The sequence below is a fragment of the Scylla paramamosain genome, unplaced genomic scaffold (assembly GCF_035594125.1).
Source record: "Scylla paramamosain isolate STU-SP2022 unplaced genomic scaffold, ASM3559412v1 Contig1, whole genome shotgun sequence".
In the NCBI taxonomy this organism is placed as follows: Eukaryota; Metazoa; Arthropoda; class Malacostraca; order Decapoda; family Portunidae; genus Scylla; species Scylla paramamosain.
The window spans coordinates 3,055,001-3,072,500 of record NW_026973666.1 but is presented as its reverse complement, the minus strand read 5'-3'; the positions used below and the strand labels follow the sequence as shown (position 1 = coordinate 3,072,500).

At 42.6% G+C, this 17,500-nt stretch overlaps 4 protein-coding genes across 4 annotated transcripts in view; 3 read left to right on the top strand and 1 right to left on the bottom strand.

The window, feature by feature from the left end:
- The window catches only part of LOC135095819 (uncharacterized), a 39,929-nt gene that overhangs the window by 17,836 nt on the left and 4,593 nt on the right, over positions 1–17,500 (bottom strand). The window lies entirely within an intron of this gene.
- On the top strand, positions 6,100–8,844 carry LOC135095699 (GATA zinc finger domain-containing protein 14-like). The gene is made up of 2 exons (XM_063996712.1): positions 6,100–6,134; positions 6,911–8,844. The coding sequence occupies exons 1-2, from the start codon at positions 6,100–6,102 to the stop codon at positions 8,700–8,702; spliced, it is 1,827 nt and encodes a 608-aa protein (XP_063852782.1). The 3' UTR covers positions 8,703–8,844.
- On the top strand, positions 9,613–15,286 carry LOC135095698 (mucin-3A-like). The gene is made up of 3 exons (XM_063996711.1): positions 9,613–9,954; positions 11,887–13,962; positions 15,242–15,286. Exons 1-3 carry the CDS (start codon positions 9,613–9,615, stop codon positions 15,284–15,286), a joined length of 2,463 nt encoding a protein of 820 aa, XP_063852781.1.
- Positions 17,450–17,500, top strand: part of LOC135095652 (mucin-3A-like) — a 1,697-nt gene continuing 1,646 nt past the window's right edge. Inside the window, exon 1 of the mRNA XM_063996619.1 lies at positions 17,450–17,500. This exon is cut by the window's right edge and continues 1,646 nt beyond it. Coding sequence (XP_063852689.1) covers positions 17,484–17,500 — 17 coding nt within the window. The 5' untranslated portion in view covers positions 17,450–17,483.

The window sequence follows — 17,500 nt, the reverse complement described above, 5'->3', positions numbered from 1 at the left end:
ACACTTGTGTCACGCCCTTTTAGGAAACTGGTCTGAAGGCAGGATAAATCTTTAGTCCTGAGAGGCGCCTTTGCCGGGGATCGAACCCCTGACACGGAGCAATGAAGCACAGCGCATTACATGTCGGAACCAACACAAGCGTCAGGTCGCACAATAATTTTTTGTATCTTTATGTGCAGCTCTGGTCACTCTTCCTTGCCATATGAATGACTTTTATCATGACATCATTCTTTGTTGCCCTGTCTACAGCAACTTTCTCCTTGCTACCTACCCTATATTTCATTCCCCCTATTCATACTTTTATCTTTACTATCCTATGTACTGTTCATCTCTTATTTCACATTACCTTGATAGTCTAATCTATCCCAAACAACCTCATAAAGGTCAATAAGTTTATTACCATTTGTTCTTTGTGTTCCTTTCTCCTCCTCCTCCTCATCATCATCATCATCATCATCATCATCATCATCATCATCATGAGTCTTATTACTGCTCGCAAAAACGTGTAGTTTAATACAAAACTCATCATTTCTAACTATCATATTTTATTACCACACCTAAACCCATACTCACTCAAATTATTAATGATAATAACAATGATAATGATAATAATAATAATAATAGTAATAATAATAACAATAATAATAATAATAATAATAATAATGCTTGGATACAAGTTAACATTCTCTCTCTCTCTCTCTCTCTCTCTCTCTCTCTCTCTCTCTCTCTCTCTCTCTCTCTCTCTCTCTCTCTCTCCACAGACGAGCTCATTACTATCGAAAGGAAGAAGAGAACGGCATCGCAAACAGGAAAAGAAAAAGGAAAAAAGGATAATGACAAAAAGGATGACATGGCAAATAAGAAAAATAAGAGGAAAAAGCGCATCAAGGCAAAAAAGAATAAAGGAATGATGAATAACAAAACCAAGAAAAAGAAGACGGACAAAAAGAGACTTACTAACAAAAACAAGACTGCCAGAAAGAAAACGAAGAACGTGGAACAGAAAAGAAAAGGCAAAAAAATCAAGCCCCAACTAAAAAAGAAATCTGGTGAAACAAACAAACAAATAAAAAGTGAAAAAAATAATTCAACTCAAGTCAGTCCAGGCAAAAAGAAAAGAAAAATGAAGAAACAAAGAAAAGTCGCAAAGAATAAAGGAGAAAAATCCAGAAAAACAAAGAAAATTAAGAAAAATAGGGACGGTAAGAAGAAAAGAAGAGGAAAGAATGCCACGAAAAAGCGTAGAAAGGGAAAGAAAAAACAAATAAAAAAAGTTGCCGATAAAACAACCAAAAAAGCAACGAAAAAAGCGGCCAGAAAAAATAAAAAAGACCGCAACAAGATGAAAACTGAACGGAAGTCACCAGAAGAAGACAAGCAAAAGAAAACGAAAGGCGTAAAGAAAATAAAAAAACAGAAGAAAACTAAGGGTAATCAATCAGAGAAGGAGAACAAGACGAGAAAGAAAGTAAGAAAAGCACAAATAACAATCAAGAACAGCAGGAAAGTTAAAGCAGGAACAAATGATGATTGTACGTACTGCCATCATTAACGGTATTAGTGTTTGTAGTATTATAAGTAGCAGTTGTAATTAATGGGAGTAGTAGTGCCACCAGCATCGTCATCAATATCAGTTTGAGCAGCAGCAGCGACAGCGACACTAACAGCAATAGTATAAATGTACTAGTAAAGTTGGTAAACATTATACTTAAAATAATGAGACCTAAACTGAATCAGAATACTTTAAGTAATACTAACACTAACGCTCCTCTCTCTCTCTCTCTCTCTCTCTCTCTCTCTCTCTCTCTCTCTCTCTCTCTCTCTCTCTCTCTCTCTCTCTCTCTCTCTCTCTCTCTCTTTCTCTCTCTCAGCACGCGCGAAGAAGGACTGTAAAAAAATCGGTGGAAAATGCAAGAAAAAATGCAAGAAATCCCAAGTCTCTCTCTTAACACTTTGCCCTAAAAAGAAGAAATGCTGCAAAAATGGTAAGTGTGTGTGTGTGTGTGTGTGTGTGTGTGTGTGTGTGTGTGTGTGTGTGTGTGATAAGTACTACACTAAGGAGGAGGAGGAGGAGGAGGAGGTGGTGGTAATGGTGGTGATGAGAAAAGATAAGAAAGATGTGAAAAAAATAAAATAAAATAAAATATATATATATATATATATATATATATATATATATATATATATATATATATATATATATATATATATATATATATATATATATATATATATATATATATATATATATATATATATATTAGGGTGGCCCTCTGTAGGGGGGTGAAATTTCAAACGAATAATGTCTATGCTCCAAACCCGGATTCTTGTTCCTTTTGACCCAGAAACGTGCTGTGCAAGGTTTCATTGAAATCGGAATATATTTAAACGGTGCTCAACGACTCTGAAATTTTACTCATCGAACGCTAGTCACAAGCACTCCGGGTCCCCCTCCCACGTTGCTCTCGTGGGAGTATTAGCCGCTTTCCTCTCCTGGCGGGGGTTGTGTGGTTGCTAGCCACTCATTGTCGCCCGGTCCGTGCAAGCGTTCCCTTCCTGGTGTCCGGGAACTGGCGCCGATGGTCCGCGACGACCTGGACGAGGAACTGCAGTTGTTCTTCGTCCTTCGTCAGGAGCCGGTTATATTCCTGAATCAGGGCGACGCCTCGTTCCGCGTGGTCATTGGTGACCGACAGGTTCCCCAGCGCTTTGCACGCCTTGCCGTACGCCTCATCCTTCTTCCAGTCTGCCGGTTCCAACGCCAGGAATCCCTTGTCGATGGACATCTTGGAGAAGAACGAGGACGTATTGGAGGTCACGAAGTCCTCAAGGCTGCAGCCGCTGATCGCTGAAGCGGGAATGGTCACTCGCTTCTGGGCTGTGTCGTTGCCGTCCTTCTCCTCAATCGCCGCTACCATCTTCTTCTTTGTTTCTGATGAAACCCGGTCGTCGAAGAACGCCAGGGCTACCAGCTCTTCCGAGAGGTACCAGAGGTGGCCGAGGAGCTTGTTTGTCGCGGCCTTGGAGACCTCCGCGTCCTCGTACCCGTCCAGTGCCTGAAGCAGCTGAAGATCGTTGAGCGGAGCCGCGACAGCAAGTGGGGCTTGCGTCCAGGCTTTGCTGTAGAGGCGGGCGGAGAACATGGCCACCCTCAACAGTCCGCGCTCCTCCTTCGGCGTCAGTTTGACCTGTTCCCTGAACAGCCACACCTTGAGCGAGTACAGCACCTTGCTCATCCACCGAGCGTGGTGCATGGGGCCAGGGGCACGGAAGCGGATTCCGCGGGGAGGTACGCCGCCGAGAAAGATGACGGTTAGTTCCAGAAGTTCCCGGTAGTCGTCCCGAAGGTCTGTCCGCTCTTTCAGGGCCTGAAGGAACCACTCGATGTCGACCTCTCCTGCTCCATCCTCGATCGGCTGGAACTCGCCTTGGTTGATGAAGGGCCACCTCTCCTGGAAACGCTTGAACAGCAGGACAGCAGGCCCTGTAGTTGGCCCCATCACCGACGTGAAGACCGCCTCGATCACGAGCTCGAGAATGTGATGCCGGCAGGCGAGGTAGAGGAGGTCGCTCTTCAGCTGCCGCTCAATCAGGGTACACGCCCCGGTGTGGCGACCCGTGTTGGCGGCGGTGGTGTCAAAGGACATCCCCACGACCCGGTCAGCGACGCTCCACTTCTCCAACGCCTCCACGACGGCCTTCGCTTCATTCGCCCCTCTTCCACTGGGAAGCTTCGCCACCTGCAGCAGCTGAACCTCCCCTCCCCCAGACACGAGGATGGGCAGGCGGTCGACGTGGGCGTTGCTGGTGAGATCCGGCATCAGCTTCCCGTCCCAGTGGACTACCAAGGGGCCTTCTACTCGCAGCTTCTCCTTGAGGGCGGAGGCCAGTTGCTCGCGGTGACGACGGCGCTGGCTTTGGATCGATGTCCTGTTGATGTTGTACTCAACTGTGTCGTGCCCCAGGGCACGCGCTGTCTCGGTGAGGACGAACACTGCGCCACGGTCGCTCACCTTGACGCGATCCAAAGAGGCCGCCACGTCCGGGGTGACGATGTTGAGGTTCGCTCGAGGCCGTTTGGGTGGGACTGGGGAGATACCAAGTGTGGGGCTTCCTTCGGCGCTGGTGCTAGAGGAGGTTGAGGACGAATCCTCCAACTGGACTCTTGCCGCGGACGTCGACGACGCCTCCTCCTCCGCGCGTCGCTTCCTCACCTCCTGTGTCGCTTGCCGCTGTGACGATCGCTGTTCTTGGGCAGCTAGTGCTGTGTCCACCCCTCCCATGCGTCCCCGGCGTCCTGGTTCACGTTGAGCGAGAAGAAAAGCTTTGTCCTCCTCGTTTGTCATTGTCTCTAAAGCGCCGGCCTTCGCGACGTCGAAGAGATTCGCCAGGCGCTCCTTGAACTCCTCCTCCCTCTTCACTTGTGTTCCTGTTGTCCGTGCCTTGTTCTTGCGTACAAGGGTGTACTCCTTGTACAAGGTCTGGATGTTCTTGACGACGGTGTCAATCCGCTGCATGGGAATTCTAGCCTTAGCCCACAGCGCCTCAACAATTTTCGAGACCTTCCGGGACGCGTCCACCACCGTCATCTTCTCTACGTCCAACTTGTAGGTCAGGAGGCCCAGAACTTCTCCAGAGGATGGAAGTTGGGCTCCAGATATCTCGTTTATGGGGGCACACAGATAACGTCGCTTAGAAGCCATCTTAGCCTGAAAATGAGAAAGGATTGACAACAGTTAGTAACGCACTCCAGAAACATGCAAACACGTTGAAAAAGTACTGCCAAGCACTAGACAAATCCTAGACAGAGGAAAAGGAGCACTAGACGAGAGTTGCCACACACAGTCCTTGGTCCATAGTCCACCAACGAGAGCATCTGAGAATAGAGCCGCGGCATTTGTCACCGACAAAGCCCCTGTATCGTTGAACGTGAAAATGATCTTATATAGTAAAACTTCAAGGTCGTTGAGCACCGGGTAAATATTATTCGATTTAAAAAAAAAATTACTCGCGTGGTTTTCTCATAGAGTGGAACAAGAATCCGGGTTTGGAGACTGGATTTTCAAACTTTCGAAAATAAGGGCCACCCTAATATATATATATATATATATATATATATATATATATATATATATATATATATATATATATATATATATATATATATATATATATATATATATATATATATATATATATATATATATATATATATATATATATATATATATATATATATATATATATATATATATATATATATATATATATATATATATATATATATATATATATATATATATATATAGAGATATATATATATATATATATATATATATAGATAGATAGATAGATAGATAGATAGATAGATAGATAGATAGATAGATAGATATAGATATAGATAAATAGATAGACAGATAGATAGAGAGACAGAAAGATAGACGGACACAGATAGGTATGTAGATATGTATATATTAACTCTCTCTCTCTCTCTCTCTCTCTCTCTCTCTCTCTCTCTCTCTCTCTCTCTCTCTCTCTCTCTCTCTCTCTCCTTCAGTTTCAGATCTTCCCGATGTGAAGGCTTGCAAAGCAATCGGCGGAAAATGCAAGAAAAGTAAGAAATGCAAAAAAGACAGCCAAGACTTCTACAAAAATGTGTGCAGTAAGAAGAAAGGGTGTTGCGTAAGTAAGTATTGTATGTATGTGTGTGTGCGTGTGTGTGTGTAGTAGTAGTAGTAATACGTGTATAGTGAGCATTATAACGATAAAGCTAAGAAAAGAATACCACTAAATCCCCCCCTCCCTCTCTCTCTCTCTCTCTCTCTCTCTCTCTCTCTCTCTCTCTCTCTCTCTTAGCACGAAACAACAAGCGCTGCAAAGCTCTCAAAGGAAAATGCAAGAAAAAATGCAAGGGAACTTTTTACTTGGGAGTATGTAAAGATAGCTCCAAAGTTTGTTGCCTGAGTAAGTATTTGTGTGTGTGTGTGTGTGTGTGTGTGTGTGTGTGTGTGTGTGTGTGTGTGTGTGTGTGTGTGTGTGTGTGTGTGTGTGTGTGTGTGCGTGCTTACGTGGGCGTGTAATAATTCTATAGGAAACTGTATGGTTGTAACGAAAATCCAATCAGAGATCCTAAGGTAAAAGCACTGAAGTACTAGCTGCCCATATTTATATTTTACAAAATGTTAAAGAAAAACAGCAACATCAGACAGCTCCCTCCACATATCATATCTTTGTGGTGCTCTCAATACAAAGCAGTCCATTAGTCAGTATGTCAGTATATAAATGTCTATTTGAATTATAGACACAAGTTCATTGTACTTTGTGAAATTACTTGTATTAGGGGCAACTATGAATAACTCCCAAGAACACGAGTTAAGTTAGGAAAACAAAGTAATGAGCAAGGGCAAAACAAGGAAATAAATCCTACCCCACTGACAAACCGGCAGTTCTTATCACAAGAATATTTCCAAACTTTACTTCTAGAAATGCCAAAATAATAATTATCCTTTTGCTTACGCAACTACTAGCTTTCAAAGAAACTCTTTCAATTTTGGACGAATTAAAACTCGATAAGACAGGTTATGTATGCAATGTGTGATGATGATGGAATACCATTCTACTATAGGAAATCTAGAATCAGCTTTGTTCCTACATCTATAGACAAATCAATGTTCGATGAGACACTGTACTGTATGGTACATAATATGTCGAATGAAGCTTACATCAGACCATTTTCCCTAAGAGGTTATAACTGGCGATCAAAAGTCTTGCATGTTTTCTCCAAGACTGGTGAATTAAACACCTGCAGACACTTAGCGTCAGCACATATAGGAGCTAACTGTTTTTCATATTCCAAAAGAGGAGCCTCAATTGTTTTATGCTAATACTGTCTATCCAATTCCTCTTGCAGGTTCCAATACGGGTACAGCGCAACCAACCTCCACGACAGTGTCTGGGGCAACGGCAACTGGAGCAACAGGAACTGGAGCAACAGGAACTGGAGCAACAGGAACTGGAGCAACGGGAACTGGAGCAACAGGAACTGGAGCAACGGTAACTGGAGCAACGGCGACTGGAGCAACAGGAACTGGAGCAACCGGAACCGGAGCAACACCAACTGGAGCAACCGGAACTGGAGCAACAGGAACTGGAGCAACGGCAACTGGAGCAACCGGAACTGGGGCAACTGCAACTGGAGCAACGACTGTATCAGGAGCCACAACAGTATCGGGAGCCACAACCGCATCAGGAGCAACAGCCGCATCAGGAGCCACAACAGCATCAGGAGCCACAACAGCGTCAGGAGCCACAACTGCATCGGGAGCCACGACAGCATCGGGAGCCACAACAGCATCAGGAGCCACAACAGCGTCAGGAGCCACAACAGCATCAGGAGCCATGACAGCGTCAGGAGCCACAACAGCATCAGGAGCCACGACAGCGTCAGGAGCCACAACAGCATCGGGAGCCACAACAGCATCAGGAGCCACGACAGTGTCAGGAGCCACAACAGCATCAGGAGCCACAACAGCATCAGGAGCCACAACAGCATCAGGAGCCACAACAGCGTCAGGAGCCACAACAGCATCGGGAGCCACAACAGCATCGGGAGCCACGACAGCGTCAGGAGCCACAACAGCATCAGGAGCCACAACAGCATCGGGAGCCACAACAGCATCGGGAGCCACGACAGCGTCAGGAGCCACAACAGCATCGGGAGCCACGACAGCATCGGGAACCACGACAGCGTCAGGAGCCACAACAGCATCGGGAGCCACAACAGCATCGGGAGCCACAACAGCATCGGGAGCCACAACAGCATCAGGAGCCACAACAGCATCAGGAGCCACAACAGCATCGGGAGCCACGACAGCATCGGGAGCCACAACAGCATCTGGAGCCACAACAGCATCGGGAGCCACGACAGCATCAGGAGCCACAACAGAATCAGGAGCCACCACCACAACTGCAGCTACAACCACAACAGGAACTACAAGCACGACAGGAACTACAAGCACGACAGGAACTACAAGTACAACAGGAACTACAAGTACAACAGGAACTACAAGCACCACAGGAACTACAAGCACGACAGGAACTACAAGTACAACAGGAACTACAAGCACGACAGGAACTACAAGTACAACAGGAACTACAAGTACAACAGGAACTACAAGCACCACAGGAACAACAAGCACGACAGGAACTACAAGCACGACGGGAACTACAAGTACAACAGGAACTACAAGCACCACAGGAACTACAAGTACAACAGGAACTACAAGCACCACAGGAACTACAAGCACCACAGGAACTACAAGCACCACAGGAACTACAAGCACAACAGGAACTACAAGTACAACAGGAACTACAAGCACGACAGGAACTACAAGCACCACAGGAACTACAAGCACCACAGGAACTACAAGCACCACAGGAACTACAAGTACAACAGGAACTACAAGCACAACAGGAACTACAAGCACCACAGGAACTACAAGCACCACAGGAACTACAAGTACAACAGGAACTACAAGCACCACAGGAACTACAAGCACCACAGGAACTACAAGCACGACGGGAACTACAAGTACAACAGGAACTACAAGCACGACAGGGCCATAACAGGAACACACACACACACACACACACACACACACACAGGAATGTTTCTCCTACTTTTGTGGGTGTGTACTACATGACGGAAAAGGATTTGAACAGTGGACGTACCTTTTGTTTCAAGACAAGTATACTAATTGGCATATGCTATTCGGTTCAAACCATTGAGTAAAGTTTGTTTTTAACTCTTTTGTGTTAGTAAATATAATTCAGATGCATTTAAAACATTGTTTGATTATATCATCTGTGTGTTACCTAGAAATATGCAATTGCTTTTCCCTTATTCATAGAGGAAGTATATATTGATTTCAGAAGTGTGTGTGTGTGTGTGTGTGTGTGTGTGTGTGTGTGTGTGTGTGTGTGTGTGTGTGTGTGTGTGTTGTGGAATAAGTAAAGAAAATGCAGATGTGTTCCGTATATAGAGAACGTAAACAGTCATAACTAGAATGTCAGTTATATTTGAGTTTCGGCTACAGATGTCTATGAAAACAAAAAAATATCCCATACACTTCCTCTCTATCACTTATCTAACTTTATACTGGATTGGTGTCTCTACCAGCTCTAACCTGACTTAAAATTTATATATTTGATCACACACACACACACACACACACACACACACACACACACATTCTGAAATCAATATATACCTTTATGAATACATGAAAAAAAAAAAAACACACACACACACACACACACACACAGAGAGAGAGAGAGAGAGAGAGAGAGAGAGAGAGAGAGAGAGAGAGAGAGAGAGAGAGAGAGAGAGAGAGAGAGAGAGAGAGAGAGAGAGAGAGAGAGAGAGAGAGAGAGAGAGAGAGAGAATTTAAATTATCGTACATCCAGTGAGAGGAAGCAAAAATCAATTTGGTGTTATCTGGCATACGTCCTGCACTTGTAACAGGTTTATAGCATCAGGTGAAAGCATGAAGGCAAGGCAGTGTCAAAGCAGCACCCAACCAGTGACAGTCCAAGCATCTATCACATCTCAGCATGGGACGACCACCCAACATTCTCCTTCGCATGGTGGTGTTCATGGTGATGTTGACAGTATCAGCCCAAGACCTTGATATCACTTCATACCAGTCTGGCACTACCTCATACCAGATCAATAATACCTTGGAACAAATTCAAGACCCTTTATCCCAAACTGATACAACCTCCTACAAGACTGCCATCTCATACGCGAATGATACCACTTCAAGTACAACCGGCACCATCTCTTATCAGATTAACACCTCTTACCAGATTGATACTGTACCATACCCAGCTGTTCCCACCTCATACACGAGTGTTACCTCCACATACCCAAGTCTTACCACGTCATATCCAACAGTTAATTCCTCATCCTCGAGTGATATCACGTCATACAAGATATATAACACTTCATACCCAACTGTTACCCCAGTACACCCAACTAACACGTCATATAGTATTCCATCCTCATTCCAGACTGATATAACATCATTCCCGATTATTACAACAACATTCCTGACTAATACATCATATTATACAAACCCAATCTCACTCCCCATTTATATAACATCGTATACAATTCCAGCCTCATTCCCGATTATTACAACCACATTCCAGACTGATTCACCATCATGTACAACCTCATTCCCGATTATTACAACCACATTCCAGACTGATACACCATCATGTACAACCTCATTCCCGATTATTACAACCACATTCCAGACTGATACACCATCATATACAAGCTCATTCCCGATTATTACAACCACATTCCAGACTGTTACACCATCATGTACAACCTCATTCCCGATTATTACAACCACAATCCAAATTGATACAACATCGCATACAACCTCATTCCCGATTATTACAACCACAATCCTCACTGATACAACATCGCATACAACCTCATTCCCGATTATTACAACCACAATCCTGACTGATACAACATCGCATACAACCTCATTCCCAGTTATTACAACCACAATCCTGACTGATACAACATCGCATACAACCTCATTCCCGATTATTACAACCACAATCCTGACTGATACAACATCATATACAACCTCATTCCCGATTGTCACAACCACAATCCAGACTGACACAACATCGCATACAACCTCATTCCCAGTTATTACAACCACAATTCAGACTGATACAACATCATACACAATCTCATTCCCGATTATTACAACCACAATCCTCACTGATACAACATCGCATACAACCTCATTCCCGATTGTCACAACCACAATCCAAATTGATACAACATCGCATACAACCTCATTCCCGATTATTACAACCACAATCCTCACTGATACAACATCGCATACAACCTCATTCCCGATTATTACAACCACAATCCTGACTGATACAACATCGCATACAACCTCATTCCCAGTTATTACAACCACAATCCAGACTGATACAACATCATATACAACCTCATTCCCGATTGTCACAACCACAATCCAAATTGATACAGCATCGCATACAACCTCATTCCCAGTTATTACAACCACAATCCTGACTGATACAACATCATATACAACCTCATTCCCGATTATTACAACCACAATCCAAATCGATACAACATCGCATACAACCTCATTCCCGATTATTACAACCACAACCCAGACTGATACAACATCATATACAACCTCATTCCCGATTATTACAACCACAATCCAAATCGATACAACATCGCATACAACCTCATTCCCGATTATTACAACCACAACCCAGACTGATACAACATCATATACAACCTCATTCCCGATTATTACAACCACAATCCTCACTGATACAACATCGCATACAACCTCATTCCCAGTTATTACAACCACAATCCTGACTGATACAACATCGCATACAACCTCATTCCCGATTGTTACAACCACAACCCAGACTGATACAACATCATATACAACCTCATTCCCGATTATTACAACCACAATCCAAATTGATACAACATCGCATACAACCTCATTCCCGATTGTTACAACCACAACCCAGACTGATACAACATTATATACAACCTCATTCCCGATTATTACAACCACAATCCAGACCGATACAACATCGTATACAACCTCATTCCCGATTATTACAACCACAATCCAGACTGATACAACATCATATACAACCTCATTCCCGATTGTTACAACCACAATCCTGACTGATACAACATCGCATACAACCTCATTCCCGATTATTACAACCACAATCCAGACCGATACAACATCGTATACAACCTCATTCCCGATTATTACAACCACAATCCAGACTGATACAACACATACCACTCTGACCTTCTTCCCAATTATTACAACTACATTCCAGACTGATAAAACAACATATACTATTCCAACCTCATTCCCAATCATTACAACCACATCCTCATATACAACTTTACAAACCTCATATCTGATAGACACAACTAATGTAACCTCATTTCCAACTGTCACACTTTCACACCTGACTGAAATAACCTCACATCCAACTATCACACTCTCACACCTGACTGATGTTATAACCTCACATCCAACTGTCACACTCTCACACCTGACTGATGTTATAACCTCACATCCAACTGTCACACTCTCACACCTGACTGATGTTATAACCTCACATCCAACTGTCACACTGTCACACCTGACTGATGTTATAACCTCACATCCAACTGTCACACTCCACCTGACTGATGTTATATCCTCACATCCAACTGTCACACTCTCACACCTGACTGATGTTATAACCTCACATCCAACTGTCACACTCCACCTGACTGATGTTATAACCTCACATCCAACTGTCACACTCCACCTGACTGATGTTATATCCTCACATCCAACTGTCACACTCTCACACCTGACTGATGTTATAACCTCACATCCAACTGTCACACTCTCACACCTGACTGATGTTATAACCTCACATCCAACTGTCACACTCTCACACCTGACTGATGTTATAACCTCACATCCAACTGTCACACTCTCACACCTGACTGATGTTATAACCTCACATCCAACTGTCACACTCTCACACCTGACTGATGTTATAACCTCACATCCAACTGTCACACTCCACCTGACTGATGTTATAACCTCACATCCAACTGTCACACTCTCACACCTGACTGATGTTATAACCTCACATCCAACTGTCACACTCCACCTGACTGATGTTATAACCTCACATCCAACTGTCACACTCTCACACCTGACTGATGTTATAACCTCACATCCAACTGTCACACTCTCACACCTGACTGATGTTATAACCTCACATCCAACTGTCACACTCTCACACCTGACTGATGTTATAACCTCACATCCAACTGTCACACTCTCACACCTGACTGATGTTATAACCTCACATCCAACTGTCACACTCTCATACCTGACTGACATAACCTCACATCCAACTGTCACACTCTCACACCTGACTGATATAACCACACCCCCAATAATTACACTTACATACCCAACTGTTACCACCTCATACCAACCTTATACTTCTTTATACACAACTGTTACCACACCGTGCCTGACTTATACCACCTTATTACATCCTTATACCTCCTCATACCAAACTGATATACCACCATTACAGACTGTTACCACATCATTCTATAACACCACATATTCAACATATACCATCCCACACCTTACTACTTCATACCCAGCTGTTACCACCATATATACGACTATTACCACTTCATATCCCACTGTTACCACCTCATACCTGACTGATACAACTTCATACCCGATAACTATCACTACATATACAACTATAACCACTTCATATCCTGCTGTTTCCACATATCCGAGTGATACCTCATATCCAACCAATGTCATCTCCTACACATCCTTATTAGACCCGATTTTTACCAGCTTGTATGTGACTGATATCACCTCATATCCAACTGTTGCCACAATATATACAACTAGTACCACCTCATACCCAATTATTAACACCATATATAAGACAGTTACCACTTCATACCCGGCTATTACTACCTTATACACAACTGATATCAGCTCATACTTAACTGATACTACCATATACCTGACTGATGATATTTCATACCTGACCGATAATTCATACCTGACTGATACCTCACACTTGACTGATACCACCACATCTCCAACTTTTGTCAACTCCAATCCAACTGATACTACTATATATCCGACTGACACCTCATTCCCATCTGATATCACCTCATACGAGATTGATGTTCTCTCATATAACTCTCATGGTACTACATATGAGATGAATCTCCCCTCATACCAAGCTCTTACCACATACCAAACTGATATCATCTCACGCAAGACACAACTAGCTGGATTCTTTGAGGTATGTATGTGTGTGTGTGTGTGTGTGTGTGTGTGTGTGTGTGTGTGTGTGTGTGTATAACCTGGTTTTATCATCACTTGTAATAAGTTTTCATCAGTATTCTATGTATAATTATGCCATTCTTCCTCTCTATTGTGTTTATTCTCTCTCTCTCTCTCTCTCTCTCTCTCTCTCTCTCTCTCTCTCTCTCTCTCTCTCTCTCTCTCTCTCTCTCTCTCTCTCTCTCTCTCTCTCTCTCTCTCCATTGCAGGACATCAATACAAATACAATGGGGGATGGAAGTTCACATGTGTCTAAACCACCTGAGATTAATACAGTGGCAATGGATCGCTGTTTTTTCTTCAAGCACAAGCACCATCATAGGCGTAAGTACGTAACAGCTATATATTTATTACTTGTTCCGTAACACATCAGCATCACCATATTTTACCATCTCATCCTCTTTCTAATGCCTACACCATCTTTCTATCTGTGACTCTGAAACAGTAAATCCTTACTAAGATTAACCATTTATTGGAGGGAACAGCTGTTCATTAAAGTTAAGAGTTCATTACGTACAAAGAGACAGAGTGAGGTTAGCAACCAGTGACAGGAAGGGCCTACATGACTCGCTCACACTGTGTCTGGTCAGTTACTGTATTTATTGACTTTTGCTTTGTAAATAGGAAGTGTCAGGTAGGCTCAAAGCATTCCTTTTATCTAAATTTTAGTATAAGAAAGATTCTTTATATCAGGATTTTACTGTTATCTTCTCCTCATCTATCTTATACTGTCTTACTCCTTGCACCTATTCTTCTCCTCTTCATCAACTTAAAAGTCAGCATTCACAATGATACCAAATGAAATCATACCTATCTATGACACCTCGCTATGAAGTTAAGCATTCTGAGACATCGCCAGTTTTTTCTCACCTTACCAGCTACTAACTCTGTACAGGGGCCTTATCCATCCATGTATGGAGTATGCTTCACATGTCTGGAGGGGTTCTACTTATACTTCTCTTCTAGACAGGGTGGAATCAAAAGCTTTTTGTCTCATCAACTCCTCTCCTCTAACTGACTGTCTTCAGCCTCTTTCTCATTGCCGCAATTGCATCTCTTGGTATCTTCTACCACTATTTTCATGCTAACTGCTCTTCTGATCTTGCTAACTGCATGCCACCCCTCCTCTTGTGGCCTCACTGCACAAGACTTTCTTCTTTTTCTCACCCCTATTCTGTCCACCTCCCTAATGCAAGAGTTAACCAGTATTCTCAACCATCCATCTCTTTCTCTGGTAGATTCTGGAACTCTCTGCCTGCTTTTATATTTCTACCTCCCTATGACTTGATCCCCTTCAAGAGCAAGGCTTTAAGACACTTATCCTTCAATTTTTGACTACCGCTTTGGACCCTATTGAGGGACTGGAATCTCGGTGGGTCTTTTTTTTTTTTTTTTTTTTTTTTTTTTTTTTTTTTTGGAGGGGTGTGGGTTTTTTGTTGCCCTTGGCCAGTGTCCCTCCTACATAAAAAAAAAAAGTCACTTTGTCTCAGCCTTCAGGTCACTTGTTCAGTGTAATGCTTCTCATCCTTTCGGACCATTATGGAAACACTTAGAGATTGCTCTGGAGAGTCAAAAAAAAAAAAAGCAGTTATTAGAAACTGAACAATTATATGAAAGGACACTCACAGTAAGGTGAGTCTATCATATTACCAATCATACTAAAATGATCACCATGGTCTCACAGGACTTTTTGTCAGATTTGACTCTTATCAATAGAAAAAGGCTACTTGAATATTGACCATAAATGCACAATCTGAATGTACACAATATGGTATATGATTCATGTTTCTCATTCCTGCTGTTGCAGCTCCACCACCACCACCACCTCCTCCTCCTCGTGTGGTACATCATTGGTCACCTTATCCCAATCCACCTAGACCAAAACCTGTCAAACCTAGATGCTGCAGCAAGACAAAGACCCGCACAAGAACCATACGTATATGGGAGACTGAATATGTCACCAAAACTAAGACCTTCACTGATTGGAACAAGATAACAGTGACAAGTAGTGAAACCGAGACCATAAAGAAGACAGAAACTGAGCATCAAACTAAAACCCATAGCAAATGGGTCACCAAGACCTCAATAATATACAAGACTCAAACTTCCACTAATTGGCAAACCAGCACCACATACAAAACTAGAACCTCGAGTATCTGGCAGACTAGAACTGTGTACCAAACTAGGTCTTCAAGCATTTGGAAGACCACAACCTCAACTCTTTGGCAAACCAGAACCAATTACCAAACTCGCACATCAAAAATTTTTCTGACTGAGACAGTAACCCAAAGTATAACCAATAGTAAATGGGTGACTACAACTGTGACTCAGAGTACAACTAGGAGTATATATTCAACAAAAACAACAACAAAATGGCAGACAAAAACCACATACAAAACTCGAACCTCTAACACTTATCAAACCAAGACTGTGACCCAAAGTATAACCGAGAGTAAATGGGTGACTGCAACTTTGACACAGAGTACAACTAGGAGTATATATTCAACAGAAACATCAACTATATGGTGGACGAGAACCATATATCAAACTCGAACCTCTAACGTTTACGAGACCAAGACTGTGACCCAAAGTAAAACCAAGAGTAAATGGGTGACTACTACTGAGACACAAAGTAAAACTATGAATGTATATTCAACAAAAACATCAACTATATGGCAGACCAGAACTTTGACTCTCACCAAAACAAAAAGCATAAGTATGACTTCAACTGTGAGCCTTACTACAACAAAGAGTAAATTACTGACTGAAACATCAAGTATATGGCAAACTAAAATATCAGTGCTATATACAACAAAATTTTCAACAGTTTGGCTCACCACAACCTCAAATAAATGGCAAACCAAAACTGACACTCATACCACTATCTTAAGTAAACTGGAGACCACAACAGTTACTGATATATCAACCACACATACACAGCTCACCACAACTGCCACAGAAAGAACCACCTACAGCATATGGGTAGTCTCAACTATCACCCATATTAGAACCAGCAATACGTACTTGACTGAAACATCCAGTATATGGCGAACCAGCGTCTCCACCATATGTACAACAGAAACTTATAGTAAACTGCAAACCACAACCTTGAGTTTGTGGCAAACGGAAACCAAAACTATAAGTACTACATTAAGTATCTGGACAACCAGAACTGTTACGGAAACGACGACCTCTCAAACATGGCTTACCACAACTGAGAGTTCAAGAACCACCTTCCACACATGGGTAACCTTAACTGTTACTGATACTACAACTAGCAGTAAATATCTGACAGAAACATCAAGCATATGGAAAACCAGTACTTCAGTTACATATCTGACTGAAACATCCAGTGTTTGGCAAACTAGAACAGAAAGTTTCTGGCGAACTGAAACTGTTACTCAGACAATGAATTCAAGTGTATGGGTTATTAGTACTGTGACACAAACTAAAACTATTGACAGTTGGCTGATCACGACTATGACGCAGAATACTAC